Genomic DNA, 23669 nt, shown 5'->3' with positions numbered 1-23669 from the left:
TAATAATGGTAAATTTGCCGATGCAGGTAAAAATCAAAATTCCCGTCGGCAAACCTGTCTGGTCAGCAGATTTCACTATCTATTCTAATCCTGCAAGCGACATCTCTTCCAGCCACCATCCATATCTGAATCGAATCCGAGATAGAAAGCACTTCACCTTTTCTCTTCCTCGCATTCCAGTATATAAAACCGTCTGAATAAACTATCTCTGAGATAAGAAATGTTGATGTATAAATCAAGAAAACAGCTACGTATAATCGAAGTTATGCGTTGTATAAATGGAGTATTCTACTATATGTAATGCCTTTAGATAACATCACTTATAATAGATAACATCACTTATATCGCCTTTAGATAACATCACTTATATCACCTTTAGATAACATCACATTATCAAGTCTTTAGATTATAAAACATTAGCTCTGAGCTTCGACAGTGCAGTCGTATCCTACATACCCACGGAACTACGGGTTCAAGTAGCAGTATGATTTCAGTTTTAAGGATTAAAAACCAAAGAATGTTTCTTATAACTATTACAAAATGAAGAATTCATAATGCACTAAAACTATTCAAAATAATTAGACTATTACCAATTCTAAAATGCAGATTCTACCCGTATATTTTACTCGTGCATCTCTGAATTCTATATCATTTCGAATTTTTTTTAATTCGTTATTTTTTAAATCGACATGGTATTAAAAAACTTTTCATCATTTTAAAAACTCTTACATCACTAGTACTTTCAATGGATGATGAACCGTTATTTTACACAAAATGTGATAAGAACAAATAAACCCGTAAATGCGTATTTGATTTTGATTTAGAGATGTAGCTATCAGCAGCTCATAAATGTCAGATTCTAATATTTTTTCAGATGAAAGGAATCAGATATTTGCGTTAAATAAATAAGCATAACTGATGCTAGAAAATCTAATTTTATTGTAAATCTTAGACAGGTTTTGTTATATAGTTTTATTCTATTTAACTTTTATGGAATTCGTGTTCTTTTCTGTAGACGCTACAGAATTTTTGAATCAATGACATTTTAGAATAAAAAAAAAGACTATAAAAATAAAGTATACTAATTGGCAACTAAACGTAAACGCAATAAATAAATATAAATTTATTTATCATTAAAAGTTGACACGTGAAAAGTTATAATCCCAATGAATACTTTACAGAAAAAATTATGATAAGTTTCTTATCCTTCGAATAAACGTCTAGAATGAAAACGTACAAAAAAAAAGTGATACGCATAACTTTATCGATACTGATACGTATAACTGAGGTTATATATATCTTAAAATGAAATTATAAGTATCTGAACATAAGACTATACGTGTCTGAAAATATCTGTTACATATAATCTCTCGATAACTTGATCGATTTTATTTGTAGTGCATTTGTTCCGTCTTAGAATGAGTTTCCTGCAATCTATAATTTTTTTTTTTCCATTTCAATCTCGTCCCTTTTAATATGCAATATATCAGAATCTTTCATTTTGTCATTCATAAATTCTGAAGCTTTGATTAAATGGTATTCCTAACTGTTGCACAAATATGCAGGTATTTCTTATTGGTTGCACAAATAGGCAAATTAAATTATTTGAAGGTTCTAATATTTATTTTCAGGTTACCAAATTTGCAGCCCAAAGATGAAGTTCAAGGTGCAGGATCAAATTTGAGAACAAGGGTTGGATACTCTTTACTTGACCCTTCACTCACCTGGAAAGATATTCAATGGATACAGACTTTCACAGCTTTGCCAATTGTGGTCAAAGGTGTTTTAACAGGTAAAACGATTGGTTGAACTTTGCGTTTCGTCCCAAGAATTCTTTCTTTTCAAAGAAAATATAATATTTTTAATTTTTCATTTTCTGGAGAAATTCAAAAATGGATAATTATCTCCTATAATTTTTTTAAAATTATTTCCAGCATTTTCTTTTATAATTAATCACGGTAACAATAAAGCAAAAATGTAATAAACTCGTTTAAGTTGGTTGATTGATAGGTAAGGTGTTTTACCATATGACGTCGCTAGTTGTTGATTTAGGAAATCGTTTGCACCTGCTTTAGACATCTGCAACTCTCAGTCGCAAATGAGCTCTGTCTTATTTCATTATTTAACCTCGAGTAATTTCATTCGCAAATCATAAATACTACCTCCGAGTTGCATATAAAGCAATCTTACATAGACATTGGTTAGTTTTGACTGCCTAAGGGAATTTATGTCTAAGATATTGAATTTTTGTTTAAGGGAATGATGATTAATGCCGGCAAGAAACATGATTAATTAGGGTATTGTAAAACTTCATGGTCAATGAAGAAACGCTTCAGTAAAATCAGGTGCGAAGAACATGACTTTGTTTCTAATCACGACATTACAAAGCCGCGCTGCAGTCCACAAACAATAGGGACAAAAATAAGCTTGAAATTCACGCTTTTTCCCCACTATCCATTTTTCAATTTACAGTACGAAAGCAAAATAATAAGATGTTTCATTATAGAATATTCTTGTATTTACTTACCCTTTGAGAGAACTACAAAAATACTCATGCAATAGCCTCGACTTTTGAGTTAAGAGATAATTTTCTTGTATTCTGTGACTGCAGCCTTTGCGAAGACTAAAAAAAAAAAAAAAAAAAAAAAAAAAAAAAAAAAAAAAAACTCATGTAATAGCCTCCTGAGCAAATGGCTTTTGAACTGAGAGATAATTTTCTTGTATTCTGTGGCTGCATATAGCTACATCCATCGATCAGTGTTTTTCATCAATCGATGTGTTTATTATTTTGATTAGGACAAAGCACCAATTGAGCTACAACCCTTAATCGATGTTTTTCCGTCAATGCATGCCTATTGTAGGCGTGCACTGATAGAACACACTGCCATCTTAAAAAAGGGGGGGAAGAAAGAAAGAAACGAAAAGAAAAACGGGTCGAAAAAGGGGGTTAAAAAATGAAGAGTTAAAAATCTGGATTGCTTTCTTTTTCAATAGGTAGTTAAAATTCCAGTAACATCATTTTGTGTCAAAGTGTGTTATCTGATGACTTATTACTTGTATACTAGTGTGTTGATGTGAAATCATATAAAGTTAACTTTTGAGTCCTTAGCATTACTGATTGCAATAAATCTACATGTTTCAAGATTATAATGCCACATATATGCAAATTACATTTGCACTTCAGATTGCACAGTACAATTCTTTGTGCAGAGCTATACGTCATTGCTTCTATTCCTCTTCAAGATTTTGAAGATGATTCTTATGTCCTTAAACCACCTTTAAAAATTATGGGAAGTTAAGTTTTGATTACGTAATTTAAATGAATTTCTAATAAACTTTGGCACTTTTAACAAATAACCTGCACGCATATTTTAAAATTCGATGCAATAACTATCGTTACCTCTTACAGCGGAAGATGCTGTTTTAGCTGTTGAGCATGGAGCGTCAGCCATTTTAGTTTCAAACCATGGAGGAAGGCAACTGGATGGAGTTCCAGCCACGGTAAGAAAGTTAATGTGTACGTTTTTTTCGGGGGGCGTAATTTTGGAATTAGATTGAACAAATTTGCCATATTTTTTTTTCATAATCTCCGCTTGCGTATTAATTTCCCAACTTCCCGAACTTTCATTATGATCCAAAATCGCTGCTACTTAAAAGTATATAATTGTTCCAAAATCACTAATGAAAGAAGTTATTTAGATATCAGTATTAATATCACAACTTTAATACATTTTTAATTCGTAGCATCGAATCATACACACCCATTAATAAAATATCTGATTTGTTATACAATATATTCCCCCTTATACGAGCTCGTTAAGGAGAACTTTCGGTTAACATAAATAAAACTTCGATCCTGGCAATAATGTATATGATCTTATAGGAAGTTTTATCGGTTAATGCGAATTTCGGTTTGCAGGAATTAAGAACTGCTTATAGTCCTTTGCGTCGTTAAATCTTATCATTTAACACGAACTTTCAAAGTTTTTTCATACTTTTTTCTCTGTTGTTTCTCAATTGAAAACCTCACGTAATACCACTGTATCTTTTAAAACATAACCAGCATGAGTGTCAATGCTCGAAAATCGCGATCATTGTGTCGATGAGGAATTCTGAGGAGTTCGATTGTGCATATGACGATGCTGCCGTTCGTGCTTCAGTGGAATTTAATGTAGAAGCAGTTGTGTCTGAAGTGTAACAAGTGTCAAAGACAATATCATTCCTCCCACCCACAAGGAAATGTAGCACTCCTTGGACACTGTAGAACGTTTTGCTGCAACATCCGAATTAACCACAAGTTTTGAGGAAGTCATGAATACCGTTGGCCGCGAAGGTGATCAGTGAATGCATTTTTTTAAGTTGCAGTACGGTAATTAATGTAATAGTGTAGTGTTTTTTTATAACGACATACATCATAATATATTGTAGTATTATACATAACTATATGCTGCAAATGGTTTAATATGTAGAAAAAACATTATTCCATAAATAACATTTGAGTCCCCAGTTAACGCGTATTTTTTTAACACGAACTCTTAATTTTTCGGTCCCTTGAGATTCGTGTTAACGTGGTTTACTGCATAGTAAACGAACTTATCGTTTTCAATATCTCATATATAATTTCTTATTTGCCATGTTCAGTAAGTGCTTACTTTCAGCTTCCTTTTTCCATCATCCAGTTCCTTGAAAGACAGCAAGATGGAAATAAATGATGTAAAAACAGCACCGAAAAAGAAAAACAAATATTTTTCGTTTAAGTAAATGAATAGAAAAGTATTTTTGATTTAAATTTGTGATTTGTAAAGTTCACAATAATACAGTAATTTTTATACGTCAGTTCAATATCGCCTATAGATTAATACTGGCTTCAACAGCATACTTGCACTGAAGGGCATATATGGCAGAAGAGGAATACGAAGACATTTTCACATTTAAAGATTTTTTGGACAATGCCAGAAAGAATTTAATAAATATTGCAAATGAGCTATAATTATTTTTCATCATTCAGCAAAGCAAAACATTAGCCGCATAAGCATAGATTGCCCCAAAATTTATTATAAGATATTATCCACGGTTCCAATTTAACAGAGACGTGTTGTAATTGAAAAAAGCAGACGCAATTACAAGGAATTTCTTGGTACCAAGAAATTTAAGGATATGTTGGAATATCATCCTACATCAGAATCACCTTCATAGTTGTGCCCCATCATAAAAATGCCGTCACCTTTACGCAGACCGGCCACTGTTCAGAAAATCTGAGACTTTCACAAGAATGCGTTGCATAAAGATACTTATACTTTATGAAGATCAACAAGTTACTAACTGATCTCCTTTCCAGACTAAAGCTGTCTTTTCCAACAGTGCAAAAGGTTGACATCACCTTTAGGTATGGGCATCTTTATGAAGCCCTACATAAAACAACATTTACTATGTTGGAACTGTTGCCCCCAACTATTGGCAAAAAGCTAAAAACAGTTGAAATGTTATTTGTTGAAGGTATTGAAAATTCTTTGCCACCCTGCCAGCTAGATAGTTGTTGTTGTTGACTAATGCTCACTTGTCTGATATATAGTCAGCACAAGCCCATGAAATTCCTCGTGGCAAGGAGCGCAAGATATGCCTGTCGTTTGCAACAGCCTTGAACATCTAGGGAATTGACACCTTATAGGTGGCAATTCCCTAGGGAAACGGGTCCGAGGGTCTTCCACCCCTCTTTCCCTGCCACTAAACTCTGTAGAGGACTTTCGGCTCACCGCATATTTAGACTATGCTGCACGGACACTATATATTTACAAACATCCATGCCTTCTCCGGGATTCGAACCCGGGCCCTTCCGCACGGCAGTCAGCGACGCTAACCACTATAAGCTAGATAGTTGTCATTGGTATTGATTAAGATTTGTTGTGGATAAGTTAACAAAATGTATCTAATCTCCATTATGTCTTATATCCAGTACTATATCTCTTATTTTTGAGAATAGAAAGTAGTCACCTAACCAAGATAGAGTAATTTTTTTTCCCCACATTTATCTAGAACTAGTTACTCTTTTGCTTTTATTTTTATAAAAAGCTTTTAAATTAAATTTTAACTCTATAAAGGAAACATATTTGTTTCTCCATTTTAAATAAAAACTGTACATTTTCGTTATTTAAAAACTAGCTTATTTAATTTGATTTACAATTGTAAATGTTTATATTTTTCATAAGTTTGGTTTAACATAATCTAAATTATATTTCAGTTGGATGTTTTACCAGAAATCGTCAATGCCGTCAAAGGTAGAGCAGAAGTCTACTTAGATGGTGGTGTACGAACGGGTGGGGATGTTTTCAAAGCACTGGCTTTGGGTGCCAGAGCTGTCTTCTTTGGCCGACCTGTCATTTGGGGACTAGTACACAGTGTAAGTTCACCTTCCGAATTAAAAATGAACTATTTTCGAAAATCATGTGTACTTAGAAATCTGGGAAAAAAATCTTCTTCTTCTTTCCTAGGGCCAAGAAGGTGTGGAAGACATTTTCCGAATAATGAGGAGCCAATTAGATACCACAATGGCCTTGGCAGGTAACCAATGTTTTCAGCATAATATTATAAGATTAGAAACTCAGAGTTTGATTCAAAAAGTAGATATACTCACAACCTTTAAAATATTTCAATTAAAACCACAAATATTTCAATCAAAACAAAAAAGTGTTGTAGATGCTTTTGAATAATAGCTCTATACTATTCAAAATTTAAAACTTATTTTTTTGTCTTCCAGTTCGTAAACAACGGAGGACTAAAAATGATATTATTTTAAATAAATTTTTCTTGGTAATAAGGGGGAATTATTTAAAAATAAAATAGAACTTACAATGATAAAGGCATCTATTTGCTTAAAAAACATTAACATCATTTATTCAATGTTGCCGAAGTAGTATTTTATTATTGTAATATTAATGCTTAAATGATAAATATGGAGAGACTATAAATACGATGTGCAATTTAAAGTCACAAAAATGTCAACGTTATATACTGGTTAGTTTTTTGCCATTAGGCTGTACAGTGGGAATTCAAACACAAAATCTGGATTCCTTTTTTCTAAATGAAGGTCTAGCCAGCGATTCTCAACCGGTGGTACGCGAGAGAAAATAGGTGATACGTAAAGAAACAAAGTATTTTTAACAATTAAATTCAAAACTCTCCTGAAGAAAAAGAACAATTGATGGAAATTTCCTGTGAACGAACACTAACTGAAGATTTCAAAAATAACACAATTGTTAACTTTTGGCTGAACAGGAAAAGAAAGAATTTAAAGGCATTTCAAATAAAGCTATCAAATTTTTATTGCCTTTTTGCACAATCTTTTTATGTGAACAAGGATTTTCTTTCATGTTATATTTTTAAAATAAATACAGTAAAATATTTTAAATGCATCCTTATTTACAGTTAAAGCTAAGTGAAGCAAGGACCAGACGTAAAAAAATTGATCTTTCTTAAACAAGTCTAAATTTCATACTAAATTTTAAAATATTATAATTTAAATTTTGATAATTAAAATTGTAACCAATTTTTAATATGTGCATATTTAATTCAAGTGGCGAATAGTTTGTGCAAATGGCAAAATTCAATTGAGTAATTGAAAAATAATCATTATAAAATGTAGTGGTGGTACTAAAGTTTTCCCATTTTTACTTACATAATAAGCGTTGGTCAAAAGGTTAAGAACCGGTGATCTAGGGACAAGACTTTTTGAAACATAGTCCTGCTGGGAAATGTTGAAACAATTTCATGAAGTCCAGCCTTGGAATCGCTCGAAAAACTGCTTATGTTTTTCAAAAGGTGATAGCTTTATTCTTTCATTGGGGACCATTTTGTAATTCATCATTGTGCACAAATTTTCCGTAGTTAGTTTGCCTGAGAACCCGCAATTTAAATTCACAAATTATGAAGAACAGTCAGGAATTTTAATCTTATAATTTATTGAATTATCAAGGACCATACTTATATAATTTTTAACATAGTTTCATTCACATATCATATGAGGTTCTCATCGCTTTGAAGCAAATATTTAAAATTTTCGTTGCAGTAACAGACACGCATCCCTAAACATAACTTTTGGTCTTCCATAAATTTTAGTGGGTTTTTATCTATAAAATAGCCGAAAAACGGATAACTTAGAACTTGGTGCTACTTTCGGCATATAGATAGCTATTTTAGATTTAACTAATGTTATGGGATTTTGCCCTAAGGTGTTGGTTTAAGTTAAGAAATGAAGAGTAGAAAAATTGCACTCACGGGCCGTTAAGACAAAGCATGAAAGCAAGTGCCGCCATCTATCGAAATAAGCAGATGGTAAAAGCTCTTCGTTTCCATTCGGCAATTAAAAAGATATTACTTCATGTTTTGATTTTAATATAGAAAAACATTTCTACTGCCTTTAAAATAGAGAGTAAAGTCTCTCATTGTAACAGCCAAGGTATCGAAGATTTGAAGAGCCGTTAGTATCTAAAACCATAACTTCATACTGCTCATGGTCAAACACCTTCTACAAAATATAACAGTGAATTAAAACAGAAAACTCAACTAAGGACACAATGGACATTTTGTAGGAATTAAAGTTGCTCTGAACTGTAATTTCTGGAACCATACAGACGATTTATCCTCTCGTCTTAAATTTATGAATAAAAATTCCATCTAATAAAAGGTTTAATATAAAACCGTTTTACTTAATCGTTGGCCTAACGGTTATACAATTTTTTTAATAATAGAATCAAATCTCAGCAGCTTGCGGAGATTCAGAAACAAATGCTGAAATAAAATTAAAATATAAGACCACCAGGACCGTATTTAGACCTGACAAGATCCTAATGTGGATCCTTTATGAGGGATACGAGTCAATTTTATTTTATATGGGATATCATACAATTTTTGGGGGGGGCAAGAAAGTGGGGGCCCTAAGCTATAGCTTATACATAATAATATGTGCAGCTTATATGTAAATCCGGCAGTGAAGATGACAAAGTAATGCGCTCCTACAAACTTTGCTCAGACCCTCAAGTTTTCAAGAGCAATCAGGGTAGGAAAGCTAAAGCCGCTTTAAGTAATCCAAGGGACAAGTTATAGCGTGATGATCAGTAGTAATAGCTATCGAAAGCTTTGTCCCAAATTCAAGAACTCTGCGTGTAGATACTTTTACTAACTTGCATTCTAGTTGAAGCCGACGAAGTTACAGTATATTCGGGTAAATAATAACAGAAAAGGGAGGGAACCAAAAAAATCTGAAAGCTTTCAAATTTTATATTACGCTCAAAGGGGCGTATTTTTCATTTACACCTACATACACGTTTCGGGAGCATTTGGGATAAAAATATTTAAAAACAGTACACTAGAGGGAAGGGCTCCCAGACCAGGCAAACATCTAAGTTTCCTTACACGGTTAATGTTCCAACCCCTACAGGGTATTCAAAGAGTCAGTGACACAATCGTCAACAAAGAGAACACAAATCAAGAGGGTCTGTCTCTTAGTGTTGAACAGGGAGATCCAACGCCCCTGGACAATCTTCGAAATCTTAACCATGTAGCGGCCCCACAACCAAGGGAAGGACAAAACAGTGCCATATGATCCCCACCGAAACCTGAAAACTACCACCGTATAAACCAGGACTTAGAAGAGAAGGGGAGCTTTTCATAGAGCTTTTCCCCCTGAAGCAGAAAGTGAGAAGTGATGACGTAGCCATGATGACACTGAGCGCGCCAATATAATTCACAGCTTCGAAATTAGCGTTTTTGAACCAGCGTTTAAAATGAGCTGTGTGTGAAAGATAGCTATAATTTGGAAGAGGCAATGTTACTGCTTTATGCATTTTAGACTGAACCATTAAAAAATTTAATAATGCTTACTCAATTTTAAAATAATAGATATAATGTGCTACTCTTTTAACATAATTTTCCGTGGTTTTTTTTATTTTTATTTGCAGGTTTTTTTATTTAATGCACGTTTATTTCTAATCATTTCTTTATTTGCATGCTAACTGAGAGAATTTTTATACTGCTTCTAAGATAACTATAATAGCAGCTATTTAAATTTACTCAAAAAACAACTTTACATTGACATAGGTTTAAACATATATGATATATATGGCAACATTTCTGCTAACCTACGTTTGATTTTTTGCCTAATTGTAAATTTTACATTGTTATAATTCTCTTCCGATTCAATATAATAGATATTTTTAAAATAACTTTGTAATTTATACTTATATCTATATTACAATTAAATAAATGTATATAAGATTGTTACCTTAATTTTGACAAAATAGCTTTATTCAGAGTACCTAAAACAGTTATTTAATTTTTCAAAAGTGTGAGTAAAGGAAGCAGGTCTTTTTATGCCAATTAATTTGATGTTTTATACTATTATATTTTATCTAGAATACTAATCTAACACAAAATCTAATCAATAATTAGTTACAAAAGATACAATAAGAATAACTTTAACAAGTACTTAACAAAATTAGTTTGTTAAATACTTGTTATTCTTGTTGGTACTATTTTGGTACTATTCATAATACCGAAGATATTATCGATTAACTCATAGAAGTCAGATGCTTTCTGATTTCCTGTGGGATAGAGTATACCTTTTGCGGTACTTTTTGAAAATAATGTTTTCTCTGGAGCGACTTTTTGTCTCTCGTTTCCCTTGACCATTAAATAATTTGGTTTTAGTTTGTGACACAATTTGATTTCTTCTCAATCTCTATTTAAAACCTCTTTAAAAATATCAAAATTTAAAACAGTTACATCTTCTAAAACAAATCCTCTATCTAAAACGCGGTTTCTCAGTAATTTGAGGCAGAGCGCGAAATGAGATCTCTGATTAAAACAAACTGCACATTTTGAAAAGAACCAACTTAGTCCAGTTTAGAGTCATAGCAGAGTTTTCAATCTATATGCATTTCGTCGAAACTGAGAAGGCATATTTTTTCTACAGAATACAAATATTCGCCTCTTTCCTTCTTTAGAGTAAGAACATTACTTTGAATTCTTGGACTACACTAAAATTTAGAAAACACTATAAAAAATAAAATAAACACCATTTCTTTAATTTGATAATACTAGGTAAAGATATTCCTAGATTTCCAAAAATCATAGCTTTAAGATGACAGAGCTCTTATGACGATGCAACGTGAAATATTTTCACTAGTCCACCTGATTTTTTTCTTCTTTTTCATTAATGCATTAATCTGTGTCTTTATAAAAATAGGCTTTAGACATTTTTCCAAATTCTCCGATTTGTGCTCCCCCGACCCCCAAATTTCGCTATTTGAGATTTTAATTTCTGATACCAATTTCTATCTAGATGTCGTCCACCTTCTTTGTCGCTGAACAAACATTCTAAAATTTTTTTCTCTATTTTTCAATACTACTTTAACACAATTTAATACAATTTTCTAAGGATATTATTTTGTTCTTCAAATTATCAATGCATTCTTGTTTATCCTTAAACATTCAGGATGATCTACATTTTCATTTGTGAGTTTTATTTCAAAATCATTAAAATTTGATTTATTATTGTCATCATAATTTACTTTCGGCACAGCATTCCATTTCAACAGTTTCTTTTTGTGGCTATCCAAACAAGCGATTTTTCATACCATCTTCATAAACACTGCATAGAAAATGTTCGCTGCAGATTTTTCCGCTCTTCACATTGATAGAACATTATTAGAAAACAGATATATATATTATTAAAATTAATTTGGGATATGTAACCTCTAGAAAATCGTCTCGCAGCTCAATGAAACTACTGTTTTAAACGCGGGAAATCAAGACAGGTGGCATCACAGTGACGTCAGATTATTGCCTGTTACGTCCCCCCCCCATTAGGCTCGCGTCGGCGAGGAGTCGAACAAAGAAATGAGCTAGCCCTTCTATTTATCCCTGGTATAAACGACGGTTCTAGTCACTGCGAAGACCACAGAAGTCGAGTCTGTCAAGGTACAGGTCCTAACCAGAACGCCGGTGGTTGCACCCCGTCGATCCCGGAAGGAATATTTAAAAGAATCATATCTTTAGAATATCCGATAGACAGTCTCGAGCGCTGGAGATAAAAATATTTTATTCCGTACAGTGCCACTGCTCGCTTTGAAATCGTTTCCTTAATTAAAAAATTGGTTAAAGTTTAAATTATGAAGTAGATAATAAACATATTCGAAATTCAAGATTCGGGCTTCCAGGTGCCCATATTCTAGTGGAGGATTACGCTATTCAAAATTTGATGCCTCTAGGTATCGTTGTTTGTTCACAGTCGGAGAAACATACATACGTTCATGCAGATTTTTCATTATTTCATTTCTTTAATTATAATACAGGGCGATAATATTTGGTGGCAAAAATCTGAAAAGTGATACAGCCATTTATAGTGATTCGATGCAAAATGCCGTTTCGAGACTAATATGCCTTAAGCCTACAATTTAGACGATTATGGTATCTAAAAATCAAATTAACCATAAAACTTGGTCGAGATTTCGAGACGCCTTATCTACTCTAACTGTGATTCGGCGGAGAGAGACTTAAAATAGTGTATTCATAACAGCCCAGCAATTTTTCATTGGTTAAAATAAGAAACAACGTTAACTACAAAAAGTGTCTCAAATACACGTCTTGGTCCGTAGATATGTGAAATAATCTTTTGTTTGTTTGTTTGTTTGTTTGTTTGTTTGTTTGTTTGTTTTTACCTCAGAAGATTCATTTTTTGCATTTGTTTTCTAACCCCGGGACATGTGATGTCCGGAAAGTTCTCTGATATTTATAGCTTGATTAGTACAGTCATGATTTGATGAGCATGACATTAAAGTTACATATTGATGTGCCCGGTTTTCTGATCATCGGACAGATGTAGTCGTTTGGAGGACAGAATTCGCAATCGATACTTTTCATCAGCTTCCCTTCAGGAACTTGGAAGATCTCTGCATGAAGAATACTTCAGTGAAAAACCGTTCTGCATTTAAATACAATTCCGTTTCTTGCCGCATTCAGTTAGATTTCCCATGCACACTAGTAAAAATGTTTCCTCATAAATGTTCTGGGTTTCAATATTCTGGTAACCAGCTAGATATATGTAGACAGACAGATAGCTAACTGATGGATAAATAATTCATTAAAATGTTCAAAGATGAGAATAAAAGTAAATTTGTGAGGTATTGGAATAAATTAAAAGGAAACTGCAAATGTGTGAATGTTGAAGTAAAAACAGGCTGACTCCTCGCACAGGCGTGAAATAATACCAGCACAGAAGAAGGGGGGGGAATAACCCTTTATTATTTTCAACTATGAACAGAAAGGCACGTATTCCATGCTTTACAACAACACCGACAACTTGCGGTGGAACTTAAACGTTATAAACTAAAACTAATATATAGGAATTGGAATGTCCAGATTTCTAATTCCTCAGACAATATATTCGTCTTCAGAAGATACATATTTTCATTACATTAATACACAAATCTTTATTTTTGCAACTTTAACAGGATATCAGGGATTCTTCCTCAGCAGCCGGCCATAATAGCATAATAACCATTTTAACATATATTTTATTTAAAACCGTCATTTCCGCGTTTAATTGTCAAACAATCTTTGTTGTTTTATTCTTCATCACCATATACCAGTTCGTGCATCTCGATGTTGACTCAAGTAGTGATGTCACAAACAGTCTTCTAATCATTGATAAATGAATACCAAACAGCAATAAAACAAGAAAATTCACATAATTTCTTTTTGATTTGAAATGACAATGATAGAAGAAATGGGAAAGAGAAAAATAAACAAAATATTTATTCTTTTATGTTTATTTTCATTTTTACTTCCCTGAAATTTCAAATTAAAGAGATGCACGTGGACCTTTTGAAGGATACTGCGTAATTTTGGTTCTTGCTTCAAAATTAACGCAGTTTTGATACCCTTTTAGTAGAAATAGCCATATATTTTATTTTTCTCATTTTAACACATTTTTACCTTTTTTATTCTTATGTTTACACATGTTTATAAATTTTCAATTTGCTTTGGATAAGAACACTTATTTAAAAGGTGTTATTAAAATAAGGGAAACGTTTATTGATGTTATTTAATTACATGATAAAATATTGCTTTTATGTTTACGTGAGCAAACTTAATTTCATTTTAACTGCTTCATCTTACTGCAGTTTCATGAAAGCTTGAATGTCAAATACGTTTCATAATTTGTCTTTTATGTCTTGTTTTTCTGTTATTACATATATATAATCAAATCGTGCAATTTCTTTTCATTGCAGGTGCTTCGACACTCGGAGACATTCATCGATCGCACGTTATAAGGCTAGAATATTGATAATAAAGCTCACAATCACCAAAACGAATTATTATCAGCGAATAAATTATTTTCATAGTTTGTAAGAATATCAATCAATTAAGTCAAACCGTACTCATTGCTTTACACCCACACGAACTCACCACACATAATTTCCCCCCTGTTTCGCTCAAGTTACAAGCATCTTAGCAAAATGAATACATTAACGCATCCTATGTCTGCTCACTTTAAACAGGTTATGTTTTCGTCAGTTTTTTCAGAGATTTAAATTTTCTTTACAAGTCCGAAGAAAAAGCAGAACACATCTTACTCAAAAGCAATGTACAGCTTCTTTCAGAAAAATAATGTTAATATTTTCGCTAATAATGATAGTTTTAAAAGTGGACGTCTCCGACTGCTGTCTATTATCTGCGTGTTTTGAATTTATGAATATAACTTTTTAATTAGTTCCCTTTTTTATTTATATTTTTAAGTTAATTTAGAATGAAACTGGAAGGTTAGAATGCATTTGAGAATACATAGCCTGTAAATCGATTTTTTTCCCCTCCTACTTGGTTGGATTCAGTGTCTTTCGTCAAAAAAGGGCAATCACTCGAGTTAGTTCCTGAAATTGACAGCGGAAACATCGTGGCTTATAAAGCCTACGGCCTCGCCTTCCAAGAAATTAGCTCTCGCATTTAATGAAATCAAGCTACAGTGATGCGAATGTGCAGTCGGCTTCAGGGAAGCACGGATCGATTGACAAGAAAAATTGCACATACTCATCATATTACAGGATCTAACTCTCTTTGGCCACATAAACTAATCTAGATTCTACTAACGAACCTGCTGACTTCTCGCACAGGCGTGAAATAATACCAGCACAGAAGAAGGGGGGGAATAACCCTTTATTATTTTCAACTATGAACAGAAAGGCACGTATTTCGTGCTTTACAACAACACCGACAACTTGCGGTGGAACTTAAACGTTGTTACACAAATCAATTTAAGTCTAAAAAAAGTAGTACTGGACTAGCACCTTAAGTTACGGCAAGGTCTGAAACGAAACGTGCGCTAGCTAACGAAAGCACGCTCTGAATAAATTCAAAGATTCACTCGTTTAAATACTCACTTCACTTAAATTTAAATTAGCATCCTGGCGAGGGGAAGTTGAGCAGTTCAGGAAAGATAACAAAGAGTTTGAATGATTAGTTATATGAACTAAGGGACTACCTACATCACTACCGAACGAAAGAACATGTATGATGTAGGCATGGACAATGGCGGATCTGCCAGTAACATCCAGAAACCAAGTGCAAGAATTAGGGTCTGTTGTACAATATCCTGTTTTACCACGTACCATTCGATGTTGTCTTCAGGAAGGGAAATCTGTTCAAGGCGACTACAGACATATATCGCTCTTAGTGATGAATGTTGAGTATGAAATAAATGAATGACACCATTTTATTTATTATTTTTTTTTTTTTTTTTTTTTTCAGATTACTCTTGATAGTTACCACTAAAATCGAATTCGAATCTAGCGATACCGCAGTAACAGATATCATGACCCTTGCATTATGCATCGCCTTACCGCTCATTTTTCTAAAGTTACATTCTAAAATGTCTTTGGATTTTTACTCTCGCACTTACTTAATATACGTATATTGTTAGCACAGTCACGAGCCATAGATATAAGTTTCAGAGCTTAATATCCTTCTTTATGTTCAAGACTTGCTGCAATCAAGTTTCATTTCTCCTTTACATGAAGTAGGGGCCTTTTTCGCTTTCTTTCCTTAATAATTAATATTCAGTTTTTTTATCACAAACAGTTGATAAACCGAATTTCTACTTCAGAACATTTTTAACAGACTCCAGCAATCTCTAGAAGGTTTAATCCAGTTTGCAAAGCAATGATTGACATCATTAATAGTCATCTTCTCTAAGATGACTATTTCCAATGAAGATAAAAATCGTTGCTAACCATGGACGGAAAGGAGTCATTGTACTTATTCACTGGGATTAATAAATTGTCTTCATTCGCTTTAATTAATTTTTGCCTCTTTAAAACGCCTCTAGATGTCCTGTAGGCACAAAAATTTTTTCTACTTTGTTAACCTCCTATAGATACTGTCGTTTTCTGAGACATTTGCAGAAAAATACCTCAAATTAAATTTATGGCATTTACTATGGAAATTTTGGAATGCTTTTATTTATTATTAAGACATTCGGTAAAACTCGAGTTATTGGGCTGTTGTATATATATATTTCTCTAAATATAGAAGAAAATTCCACATACTCTCATATCTTGATTTCACAGAGGCTCCAAAGGAGTCGGAAATCAATCATACTGCTGTAAATACTCTTCCTAAGTGTAAGAAAGAAATCTACTCTCATATCTTGATTTTACATCAGGTCCAAAAGTATTCGAGAATCAGTCATACCTGTCAGTATTCTTTTGCCCGTAAGTTGTTGCATTGCCGCTCTAATGCTCCTACAATAACACCTCCTCGTTTTTTCATCTTTGGCGTAATTGTTCGACAATTTATTTCTCATTTCTTTTTTCCTTTGCTGCTAATACGTGATAAATAATAGGAATCGCTCAGTTCTTTCTTCCTCTTTGTGTTTTAAGTAGACGTTATTTCCACATTTATTAAAAACCTGTGAATTGCCTTGAAACTTGTAATATTACCGTGTTTCCTCGAAAATATGACCTTCTCAGAAAATAAGTCCTAGCATAAATTTCAAGATGTTTGTACATGTAATATAAACTGTACCCCTAAAATAAATAAAGTTAAAATCAGTTAAAATCCCTCCATTTAAAATCATCCATCAGATTAATTTAAAAATACCAATCAGAATACAGTTTCGATACACACGCGCACTTGACGATGAATAGATATGATTGTGAGTGTTAAGAATCTTCATAATTCAAAGCTTCGTATGTTGTAACGGACGTAATTGATATACTCGCATGAAATAAAGAAATATTTTCTAAATCCTGTGCCCGCAGCTTTTCATTGCTTTTTGTGTGTTCCATCCTTCATAGTTTTTGTTTACACTTCACTCTCTAAATTAATTAACAGTTGATTTACTAAGAGATTTAAAGGGAATAATATTTTGATTCCTAAGCAAAATGAATGCAAGGGAAAAAAATAGAGGGGGAATTTTTTTTATCGAGTACCAAGAATATTACAGCTTCTGAAAAGAGAATAAAGTTCTCCGAATAGTCTGAAAATGGAGACCAGAGTATAATAAACTCAATGAAGAGTTAGACGAGGGAAATGCTAAGAAGCATAAGTGTGGATTAGGTCGGCAATCAGTATTTCTCGAGTTTGAAGACATCATCTGTAAATGAATTGCTTATCTGACTGTTCACAAAGCTAATATTAAGCATTGGCCCTTACATTGGTACCATAATTAGACACAGCCCTAGTTCTTATCTGTACTGACCATGGACTAGAACAAAATCAGTGTGGACACATCGTGAAACTTAGCCTTCAAGAAATTGTGACTTGGGTGAAGAATTCATGGGAAGTCACTGACACCTGCGTTTCCAATACGCTATGAGCTGCTTACAGGGAGAAGTGCTCCATTTAAGAGGAGAGCTCTGTTACTAGTCATAAGACTTTAGAGCCAGTGGCTCTAGGGAATGGAATCGCAAGAAATTCAAGCAAAAAATGTCGAGGTTTGGAGCTTTATGACGATGTTCAAGAAGATGGCTTGACTGTACTTGAATAAATGTCTTTTGTGCATGAATAAATGAATAAATACAAAGCATTTAAACAAATGCAGATTTTGAAAATGAATAAATGTTAACTGCTGTACACGAAAAAGAAAAAATAACATGTCTCCAGAAAATAAGCCCTAATGAGCATTTTGAATCAAAAAATTTTACAAAGTCTGGCCTTATTTTCAGCGAAAGTCAGTATTATCAGAATGACATTTTGATAGATTTAACTTTCTAATGAACAACTGAAAAAAATATTATTCGCAAAAAAGTTCACATCTGGACAAAACAGAATGGTTTTTTTTTTTTTTTTTTCGAATCCACGGTTTTTCATCCTTTTTAGTTTTAGTATGCATCAATGATACTGCAATACTTATCAAAATAAGAGGTTCATCAGAAGAAATACATTCATGGGTTGTCTTACGTCACTTATATGACAGCATCATTAGGTCACGTTTATGCATTTTATCGTGGCTAGGAGGAGCGCAAGGTTGCGTCTGTTGTTGGCATGAACTGTGGACACCTTTTAGGTGATAATACGACTTTAACCCAGCTCGGTCCCAGTTGCAAGGAAGAATCTCCCGGAGAGGATAGATCCAAGGGTCTTTCACTCCTTTTCTTATACCAACAAACCTCTCCAGTGGACTTTCGGCTCGCTGTGTATTTTAGGTACTCCCATATCGCAAAGACATTGGGCAGACAAAGAAATTCTATTAACTCTTATACCATTAGCACAAATAATAAATATGCTGAACAAGAGATAGGAGCAAGAGGCCAATTTCATAGAAATTATGTATTTTAATTAAAAATTACGCATCAGTGTATAGTAATTAAGGGTCCATTCAAATTCCTCCATATCTCATTGTACACATACAGAACGCATATTTCGTGAACGAAAACAAAAGCTAAATTTGATTATGGCAGTTGTAAACTGAGGGAAACATTGAACCTTTCAGGAAACCATAAAGCCGTAAATTTGTTTTTGGTTAAACCTCTACTATCCTTAAAAAAAAAAAAAAACATTTTTTTTCGAGAGTGAAACCCGAGAACAATTACCGTTGTTTAACCGGGATCAAATTCCAGCGACTGACTGCGTGGTTGATTTTCTCCATGTGTAGAGTGGATCCGAGCCAGTTTCCCTTAAAAAGTCATCCACGAATGCATCCCCCTTACAGGCAGAAAGCAATTAATAATCAGTTAACCTAACCTAACTTCCAGTTACTGGTGGGTATAAAAGCTAAACCATGATGTTAATTCAAATATTTGTAGTTGCGTATCAACAGCCGGTGTTTTATTGAAAGTCGCTTTATGTAAGATTAACAAAGATTCGTCAGTTAGTAAAGGATATATAAAACAAAGGGAAGTAAATTTCTTTTCATGATTTTGCGGGAAATTTCAACTGGCAAAGGTATCGTAATTACTGTAAAAGCAAAACCCGGAAAGAAATTATGTCACAATATACTCTGCGTGTATTTCCAAGAAAATATAGCTGGTGAAAAAACACAAAGCTCGCCACCGCCTGATGGAAACGTTATATTGCTCAAGGAATCTGTTCTACTCAGAAAAATCGCTTCAGAAAACAGCTACCAATGTTTTTGTCATTTTTGGAGCTTCGGTGAGTTGAGTTTACTTGAATTTCACGAGAGATTATAAGCATGTTTACATTAAGAGAATAATGTAGTGTCTTAATGTGTTAAGATTTGATTCTTAAGTGTAATGAACGATTAATTGTTTTAGTTACACATAGAAAGGTTGAATTCTAACATAAAGTTGTGATGAGCACAATCTTAATTTTTGTATCTTAATTTTTATTTAGTTTGCTTTCTCCGTTCGTTGATTGATCGGTTTAGTCCAATTTTGAAATTAGTTTTTGACCTTTTATATTAACTCGATTTTCTGAAAAATTTCTCATGCATTTCACACATTTCACATTACAATAATAATAAATTATTCCAGAATTTTTCAAAATTTTTAAGGATATTTTGCAATGATGTATTTTTTCATATAATCTTTGTTTAATAGTCAAGTTAATCATCACAGAATTTCTATTTTTACATCATCAATTAGATATAAAAATAATCTTTCAGAAAGTTTCTTTGGAAGTAAAATAATGACTTCTGGTCTTATACAAAACATGCTTTATTTATTAGGCAGTTGCTAATAATGAGGGATTAAGTCAAAAGATTCAGTTTTTCATTAGTAGCAATCCTTTGATTTTAAATGATGATAAAATTGAATTTCAAAACCAAACAGTAATTTAAATGAATTGCATGTAAAATTTACGTCATTACATAGATCGGAAGACTTTGAAAAAGAAATGAAATCCCGCGTACTTCGTTCTTATCTTGATTTGCTACATTCAAAGGCTGTTTTTTTTTTTTTTTTTTTTTTTTTTTTTTTTTTTTAATACTTTTTTGTATTGAATAATAAATAAAATGTATAAAAATTTTTAAAGTTATACGATTTTAATTAAATGCACTAATAAAGATAATAATTTTAACTATTATAATATCCTTAATTGATATGGTCATTTAGGACTAAAATCATGCGATACCTATACGTGAATAGTGTTAAAACATTAAAAACATTTCAAATAACAGTCTAAGTATTAGCATAGAAATAACATGTATAATATTGATTACAATAAATTAATTTCATTTTCTCTTTAACAGTTTTGATTTAAAATCCACCCAATGTTAATAATCCCTCGATTTCAATTTTAGTCACATGACATGATTGTGATAGTAAAAAACTAATATTTCTTTTTCATTGCATTAAAAAGCATGCACACGCTCGCTTGTGTATAATATATATGTGTGTGTGTGTATACGTAATGAAAAATATCTTCTACGGTGACGTACACCATAATAATAGAGTGGTGAAGCTTGGTTCGTAAAGATGCAGCAGTCGTCATGGCCAATTGAACACTTTGTGTTATTGTTAACAACAGAGTTTTTTTATGCAAACATAGCTAAATCGCGAAGCCTTAGCTCCCGTTCTTGATCATTTGCAATCTATGCCTTTTTTAAATCTTTATAACGGTATATTGGTTGGATAAAAATGAGTTTCGACATATTAGCAGAATTAAAGAAGAATGCATGTATAATATGAAGATCTGCTTCAGAGAATAATACAGCACTGGTTTAATTTTTTTTCGAATTGCCTAGTAAATTTTAATTTGCAAATTTTTACGTTATTATTGGATGAATCTTTATATAAGTACTTGCGTCATTCGCTTTATATGAATCATAGATTAATTTTGAAATGGCTCAATTCGAGAGGTTTATTATAAACATGTTGCTATTTTTAGAATAGGAAGGAGATGTACTCAGATTAAAAATGAGATTTAAATGGCTACTACAAATTAAATTTAAGATTTAATTTAACATATTGGAATATACATCGCCAAGACAACCTGCAGCTTTCTGTTTCTCCTTGAATATCTGGCTTACATGAAAACTCGTAAGATGTGCACCGCTAAACCCCTACGCCAAAGAGGGTGGCATTAACAAAAGGGGTACAATATTGTTGAGATCTACGGGTTTGTGGATTTCGAGTGATTGACGACATTTGATGAAGAATCAAAACACGATTTATTCGCAATTATTATACAGGATAGTTCCAAAGACACGTTTACAGTTGTCGAAAAGCTACGATAAACATGTTGAAACAAGCAATAAGCACAGCCTTCAGGCTACAATGGTAAAGAAATGGCAAAGCAACTAAACTACAGTCACCGATTCGGTTCTCTCGCTCTCAAGCTAATCTCTGAATTCAGCATACTACTCTCTCCGCGTAGAGGCAGGGAATATATAGCTTTAACCTACCTTCGAGAACATTCCGGAGGAAACCGCTAAGAATGCTTTCTAGAATGTTCCCGCTCCGTCTACGGCTTAGCGCCAATTTTGTAGGCAAATATCGTCATACAGGCGATTTTATGCCAAATCTGGTAATTCTTCTTTTCCCTGCCTTGTACCTGGCAATCCTAATGCTGTTATCATTTCTAGCCACAGTCCCTGCTAGAAGGGACTTTTCTGAAAAACAAGATTCTTGTAGCACTGGTTTAAACGGGAGGATTCCTAGAAAAAAGAGCCCCACTGGAAGCGAAGTATGGCTTAGCTACGGAAACGATCTTGCGGCTACGGGATTTTTTCAAACCTTACCTAAAATGTCTCGGCTGGAGCTCTGTCCCTGGTAGAGTCAACCAATCAGACGAAAGTTCTGCTTCTGAAGGATCACGTGATCTTAATCTGAGCGATATTCGATTACTGTTTGGAGTTCAAGTCTTTGTAGTTAGTGAAAATGGTAACCTAGCTACGTGTGGGTTTCCTGGAAATGTGCGTGTTCTGAGAATTGTCTCTTTCGACGTCCAGTCCCGCGTAGCCGAAGCATAATGTGATTAGAACTTTAGAAATCTAACGGAAAGAAAGAGATTAACTTGCAACTACGAATATGCAAGAAACGATGCTCCATCATGTACATGCTTATTGTTCTTTGTAATGTTAATAAACGGTTGATTTTTCATAACAGTCTATCGAAAGAAGAAAATTTAGGACAGTAGTTATCAGTTGAGATTTGAAAATTATCGAAAAATAATCTGAAAATAAGCTAGCATAGCTGGCTTATGTAACAAACATTTTGATGTAAATGACGTAGACCATGATACAGATGATTTATATAGATGCATTTGCAGTCATAGCCGTCTTGACAAAACATTCCTGAATATAATATTCAGCTCAAATGGCGCAAAATGGGCTCCCATTCTCCAATGATTATTTTTCATCTTGCATAATATTAACTTTTGGAATGATACGGTTAAGAGAAATTTATTATAAATATATTACTATCTTTAGATTAAGAAAGATTTATAATAAACGTATTAGTCTTCAGAAATCCAAATTAAAAATGCGACTTAAAGGCGCTCTTTCTGTGGCATGTTATTCCTTCTTCAAAAGTTTTTCTTACATTGTATTTTTATAATGAACTTGCGTCCATCTCTGAAACATTCAAACTCTTACCATACTAGTGAACTATCTGTCATGACTTCGTGGTTTAACAAGGCACCATTTAGCAAGACGAAACAAACATTTATTAAATATATGATTCAAAGCATAATAGTGACTCAGAGCAGTACGTCGCTCCTACCGCATAGTACAATCTACAACCTTCCTCTTCCGAGGCTAACATGCAACTCTTCTCAAATACATTAACCCTTCTTGGAGAAGAGCTACATGCGCCAAGTACGATCTATTGATCGCCAAACAGTCGCCAGATATCACACTATCGAAGTAGTGAGCAAATTCTAAAATTTAGTATTTTATAGATAAATTCCTGCGACTTGTGAATAATTATTAATTTTACATTCTGTTTTGTCAAAACTTGGACCACCATGCCCAAGTACTCTGGTGATTACACCATTCAACCCCTGTGGGTTCATGTATAATATGGATGTGCACAGTGTCGTACATTTTTAGTTCAGTTTCGTGTATATCTGAAAGAAGAAGAACACATCTTCTTTCGCTCTGAAGATGAAAAATACAATCGTCCTTGGCCTTCAGTCACATATGTATTTGATTTTTTGGAAGGTCTAAAGTTTCAAGGAACTTTCTAAAATGCATTATTTCTCCTTCTTGTTCAAGATGG

At 33.2% G+C, this 23669-nt stretch overlaps 1 protein-coding gene across 1 annotated transcript in view; it reads left to right on the top strand.

The window, feature by feature from the left end:
• Window positions 1–14401, top strand: part of LOC118201189 (uncharacterized) — a 40242-nt gene extending 25841 nt beyond the window's left edge. Inside the window, exons 7-11 of the mRNA XM_085814015.1 lie at window positions 1632–1792; window positions 3410–3501; window positions 6239–6397; window positions 6489–6558; window positions 14286–14401. Of these exons, the coding sequence (XP_085670141.1) occupies window positions 1632–1792; window positions 3410–3501; window positions 6239–6397; window positions 6489–6558; window positions 14286–14341 (538 nt within the window). The 3' untranslated portion in view covers window positions 14342–14401. The remainder of the gene's footprint in view (window positions 1–1631; window positions 1793–3409; window positions 3502–6238; window positions 6398–6488; window positions 6559–14285) is intronic.
• The last annotated feature ends 9268 nt before the right edge of the window (window positions 14402–23669 follow it).

The sequence above is a fragment of the Stegodyphus dumicola genome, chromosome 3 (assembly GCF_044657685.1).
Source record: "Stegodyphus dumicola isolate Sdum_Otavi_A_Nest chromosome 3, ASM4465768v1".
Lineage (NCBI taxonomy): Eukaryota > Metazoa > Arthropoda > Arachnida > Araneae > Eresidae > Stegodyphus > Stegodyphus dumicola.
Note: the sequence above shows the minus strand (reverse complement) of the source record. Positions and strands in the feature narration are given on the sequence as shown.